Source organism: Gossypium raimondii, chromosome 5 (genome assembly GCF_025698545.1).
Source record: "Gossypium raimondii isolate GPD5lz chromosome 5, ASM2569854v1, whole genome shotgun sequence".
Lineage (NCBI taxonomy): Eukaryota > Viridiplantae > Streptophyta > Magnoliopsida > Malvales > Malvaceae > Gossypium > Gossypium raimondii.
The window spans coordinates 23,067,334-23,073,333 of record NC_068569.1 but is presented as its reverse complement, the minus strand read 5'-3'; the positions used below and the strand labels follow the sequence as shown (position 1 = coordinate 23,073,333).

At 36.9% G+C, this 6,000-nt stretch overlaps 1 protein-coding gene across 1 annotated transcript; it reads right to left on the bottom strand.

Annotated features, from left to right (window-relative positions):
* Positions 1 to 1,709: 1,709 nt before the first annotated feature.
* Positions 1,710 to 5,974, bottom strand: LOC105770066 (respiratory burst oxidase homolog protein D). The gene is given in 12 exon segments (XM_012591111.2): positions 1,710 to 1,982; positions 2,131 to 2,172; positions 2,175 to 2,656; positions 2,766 to 2,827; positions 2,918 to 3,020; positions 3,145 to 3,356; positions 3,449 to 3,835; positions 3,918 to 4,343; positions 4,435 to 4,548; positions 4,658 to 4,706; positions 4,789 to 4,948; positions 5,045 to 5,974. Coding segments are annotated over 12 exon segments (2,790 nt in total). The 5' UTR covers positions 5,688 to 5,974; the 3' UTR covers positions 1,710 to 1,872.
* Positions 5,975 to 6,000: the final 26 nt, after the last annotated feature.

Below are 6,000 nucleotides of genomic sequence, written 5' to 3'. Positions count from 1 at the left end.
CACACACTTTGCGTTTTTTTTTTTTCATTTTTGGTGGTTTTTGGGGCATTCTCAAATACCCAAAACATTAAATTGAGGATATTAGATTTTATTTTATAAAAATGTCAATTGGATTTAACTTTTGAAAGAATGCACGTTAATGTAAAATATTTTTGTTTGTGAAAATATATAGGGTAAATTATAAAAATAGTCACTTTTGTTTACATCAGATTACATTTTAGTCACTTATGTTTGAAATATTACGAAGTGATCACTCTACCGTTAAGCTCCGTTACCTCCCTAACGGCTGTCTTACGTGGCAGTCTAAATTAAATTTATTTAATTAAATACATATTTTCATCCCAACAGCTGGACATCTAAGTTTGCATTTAAAACCTATTTGGACTGCCACGTAGGACTACCGTTAAGAAGGTAATGAAATTTAACGGTAGAGTAATCACTTTGTAACAAAAAATAATTTAAATGATTAAAACATAACATTTCAAATGTAAATAACTAAAATGTAATCTGAGATAATAAAAAAAATTGACTATTTTTATATTTTATCCATTTATACTATCCTTTCAATCATAGTGTTTCCAAAATTATAATGGGTTTGTGTGTGGGCACTATTTCTTTTGACTTTGGTGCACCACAGAAAGTGGGGAATTATGCCACTTGCAGTCCCAACTTCCCATTAAATTTATATTTTCTCAAATTTGTATTTTAGTTGAAATTGATTATACACTTTATACTTCAAAGAATTTACTTAAAACCCTTGAACCCAATTATTATTATAATTAATTAAACTCTCGACCATCTACTTTTGTTTAATTGAACACTCAATTTTTTTTCAATGGAATAAAAATAAATGTTTAAAATATATTTAATTATAATAAAATAAACATTTTTATCAAAAAAGAAAAAGAATAGAAAATATAAAAAAAATTAAACTTAGAACCTATATCAATCAAAGATAAGGGATGGTATGAAATTGTGATTCTGCGTCATTCCTATACCTGTTCAATAGGAGAATGACAAATCAGATTTTTTCTCCCGATTTTTAGTTTTTTCCTCCTGAAAAAATTCAACTACTATTAAAAATAGATAGAGATGACGTAGAATTATAATTTCATACAATCATTTCTCATCAATCAAAAATTCATAAAATAATCATAATTTATAAGTCATAAATAATTGCACAATGCAAGTATAATTCTGAGCTGGAAACAAATATGGATTGTTCCATCATATTAGGTGGCGAACATTGAAAAAATGTCATGGATGAATTCTTAGTTTCTTACAAAAAGTCATTTTGGCAAACACAATAAAGTCAAAAGCTTTAAGTTCATTGAGAAAAACTGTATTTCACACGCACACATCTTACCTAAGATTTAGTTTGAACAAATTAGGTTAAGAATATGATGAATAATAATTTCTGGATAGGTTTAAATTTATTTCAAATTTTCGATTTAGTGATAAATCTTGTCTCTAAAATTAGTTTTTTATGTTATTTTGATACCAATTTGTTCCAAAAATTTTAGAAAAATTATTCATGTCAGCAACGAAGATCATGCAAGTCATTATATTAATACCATTAAAATTTTAGTAGTTTGCTCAACTTTTTATCAAGAAAAAGTAATTTGACTAAAATTTGAATGTTGAAGACCAAAATGATCCAAAAAGATTAAAACTAAATGGAAATATAAATAAATGCTAAGGGCTAAATGTTGAAGAAAATTGAACTAGAGGCATAAATTTTAATATATAGAAAATTTTAGTACAATTCTCATAGTGATAAAAAAAATTGGAAAATTAAGAAAAAAAAGAAAGCTATATTCACTTGGAACTAAAAAATTAGAATGAATTTAGAAAAGTGTATAAGAGATTTCATTAAAAATTTTCTTTGTGGAATTCGAACTTGGTTGAAGTCTTGTGGGAAAAATCAGAAGCCAGTTGTCTCAACTCCTTGGTTAGTGCTGGTGCCCCACAGTAGAAAACTCCTGCAGTATTCATTGAATTCAAAACCATATCAATAAATAATACAACACTCAAAAAAGATAAACTTTATTTAATCAACTATTGGTGCCGGAAGATTAGAAGGAAAAAAGAAACGGGTTGGTGAAAAGGTAAGGAAAAAAGTAGACTGACCAATTCTGGCGTCAGGATGATGTAGAGCGATCTTTTGTAAACTTGACGCCAGTTAGGCTTGGCGAAGTGAGATTTCACTCGAGTTCCGGAGACGACGTCGACGCCGTTCTTGGCATGGTGAAGTGACTGAAGCATGGTTATGAGAGCCGATCGAGCGTCGCCTTCCTCGTAAACGCTGGTGCAGTAGTTGTGGAGCTCGATCACCCTTTTCTCGTCCATTTCGGCTACTTCGTTCATTATCCCTTTGAACCACTCGAACGAGCCTTGCTCCCTTGTCACCCAGTAAAAGTAGGCTTTCCTTGTTTTGAACCCTTTGCTCTTGTTGTTGTTGTTGTTGTAATTTCCATTCTCTAAACCAGATCCTGGAAATGAATCATCTTCCATTCTCATGTTGTTGATGATGTCCTTGACAATGCTTATCATTGGAGTGGCGCCGATACCGAGCCCCACCAGGAGAACAACGTCGTATTTCTTGTAGTCCTGTGCCGGAGCTCCGTATGGACCGTCGATCAAAATCTTCGGGAAGCTGTACATCAATTCATACACAACATTATCAAACTTTGATTGCTATGTTTACAAGCAAATCCATTAATCATTCATTTAAGTTGCATGTAATCGAGACGAGGAAATTTTACCTAGTGTTGTCTCCTTCTGCCCTGAGCAGTCCACTCTTTCCAGCAGCTGGAGGCTGACAAACCTGTTTAGTGTCCAACACAAGCAAAATCAGGTAAGTCACTTGATTTATCAGTTTCGAGTTTCAACATTGGAGACAAGTAACATTAACAACCTCAGAGAAAACAGTTTTGAGCTGCCTTGTCCAATCACCCAAAGTTCGAATGTGAACACTAACGTAGTCGTCTCCAGGTGCTGAAGTTATGGAGAATGGATGCCTGCAATAGCCGATGATTGGATGGGTTAAATATTACGAAGTGATGCAGAATTGAAGCAATGCTCGGATCCCGTATCCGACCTTCACAACCGAGTCAGAGTGACATAAGATCAGAATGTACGTACCATTCAAATTGGGAGACTGCAGAGCAGTTGACAAACATGTATTGCCCACTTTTGTACTTGAATCCTTGGGGCTTCGACATATGCAGTGACAATACATTTCCAGGATATACAGCAACCTTGAGAATTTTAACTGCCTTGATACTTGATCTAAATGCTCGAGTCAACCTTTCGCAGGCGTAAAGAATAACAGGCACTGCTACGTACATCCATGTCTGCAATTTAAGGTATGGAAATTGAGTTAACCAAATCGTACTAATGATATAATATGCAATGAAGGAAGAGATTGAAGGGATTAAAAGCTTACTGTTTTCTGGTACCATGTCTTGGTCAAATAGAGATAATAACCATGAACGATGAGGAGAGCGTAGACGATAATGAAAAGGTGATGCGAATACCAGAACGCGTTAAATCCGGTGAGCTTCTTAAGGAACTTGGGGAGGTTCAGTTTGTTGCGCCTGAACCAAGGAGTGGCTAGTGTGAAGGCAATAGCCATTAGCACCACCATTATAATGCCTGTTACACCTTCCACTCCCTTCACAAACCACCAGTAGTTTGAAGGTTGGTCCTCCCCAAAGTAAGTTTCCATTGGTTCATATTCTTCTTCTGTGGCATGAAGAAGCCTCGGGAAATCACAGGTTAAATGCGCACCTCCGTGTAGGATCACCCCAACCGTAATCCCAACCGCAATAACCTGCAATTATGTTACATTACATTACATGATGTTGAGAATTAAGTACAAGTTTGATTGTCAATAGAAGGACACTACGACTTACCTTGTGGAAGTTCAAATTGTCATCAAAAGGAACAACAACGCCCATTTTAGTCTTGTTTCGAAGCCAAGTAATGGTGTTTCGACACACTGGTAGTAAAATCAAAGCCATGTTGAACTTAAGAGTCTCTGCACCTCCTTTAGCAATGCAAACACAGTATCCCATCACATCGAAAGCGGCCTTGTTCCGGTACTGCACGAACTTATACGCGAATAGGCCCCCAACAATGCCGAGCCACAACATCATAACCCAGATCCTTTGCCAGTTATCCAATATGAAGTACTTAGTCTTCTGGTACAACCTTTTAATTGGGTTGTTCTCTTGAGTTGGCTTGAGTTTCTGGCTTAACATTTGACTCAGTATCCGACTATCCCCGACCCTGACAGATTGATTTGGAGCTTGTAATAATAGAGTTTCCAGGTTATAAATCTGTTCAAACCAAAAAGAAAAACAGTAAGCTTGGGAAACAAAGACGGCATGGAACAAAACAAAGATATGTCTTTGGGGAGTGTCGATTTACCATGATGTATCCGGCATTATCTGGATCAAGTTCTTCCATGATCAAAGCAGCATATTCTTCGGCCTGTTTCTGAATGGTTGAAAGTTTGTTGGCAGAAGCGCTGAGACTGATGATCTACAATATAAAATAATTCATTCGTTAGAAAAATATATACATATATTAAAAGTTACGTAAATGTTAAGAAAATATTTTCATTTCAAGTTAGTTGAATGTTGATTCCTACCTCTCTGACTTCTTCTTCTGTTATTCTTCCATCAGCGTCTTTGTCAACCCTGCATAATTACAGCTTTAACTTAGTAAAAAAAAATGGGATTTTGCTTTCAGTTCATCAGATTTTGAGGGAGAAAATTTTACATGTCAAAGAAAGTTTGGAGTCTAGAGTCAAAGCTTTCGTCGGAAATCTGATCCCAGAACTGTTTGAGCTGTATTTTGTTGATTGAGTCTCCGGTTACATTATGTCTCCGAGCTAGCGCTTGAAACAGCTCAGTGGCGAATTCTTTAGACTGGTTCATTCCTGTATTTTAAAAATAAAGAAGAAAATTCGTAAAACTTTTGATCTTCTGCATAAAGTTACTTCTTTTTTTGCTTGTTTCGATCGTGAAGTACGCACCGATGCATTCGGCGAATTGGGATTGGTGAAGAACGCCATTCGTAGAGGCGGTCAAGTCATTGAATCGCTTCTCGACGGAAGACCAACCGTTGCCGGAGCCCCCAGTTTTGGTGGTGATAAACTTGAGCCCTTTCAAGGCATGAGCTGCCGCCGATTTAGTCCTGTCGAACCTCCGGCCGGTGTTAGATGGTCTTCTCGAAAGAACTTGTTTCAGCTCCTGAGAAACCTGTTTAATTCGATTCGACGTGTTCCTCAACAAATATGAACGAAACGAAGCCGACTTGTTCTCCAAAGTTTTCTTAGCTAGCAACGCCAACTCTGGGTCTTCGTTTCCACCACCGGCGCCTTGAACGCTGTGAACCGCCACGGAATCGTCTCGGATGTCGAGGGTGATTTCAACGTAACTGTCATCATTGTCAGCGCCGGCCAAACTAGCAGCGCTGCGTGTTGAGTTAGTCTTGGCCATGGTGATTTCCGGTGGAAGGTTGAATCTTGTACTCTTTTTCGAAGATTTTTTGTTAGAAACACCGCCGCCGCCGCCACCTAAGACCAATGGTCCACTAAACGTCGCCCTGTCGCTTGCTATGCTTTCTGTGTCGGAATTGTTCTCCGAATAAGCTCCTCTCCCATCATCGTTCCTCATTTTTCCCCCTCCTCTTCCTCTACGTTACAAATCTGAACAACTTTGGCTTTATAAAAACAAGGATCGAAAACAGGTTCTTCTACTGTGAATTAACTACTAAAAAACTCGAAACAAATAGTCGCATGCAAGAAAGAGATGAAGAAAAAGAAGATCTGTCTAAAGATTTTCAGACAAGTATTTCATCTCTTTACAAATGTTTTCGTTTTGTCATTTCAAAGAAATGAGCTTCTTTATATATATATACAGCCAACAGTCAAACAGGGAGAAACTTACAGGAAGCAAGCTTCCATGGCGCCGGTCAAACACCCTTTTT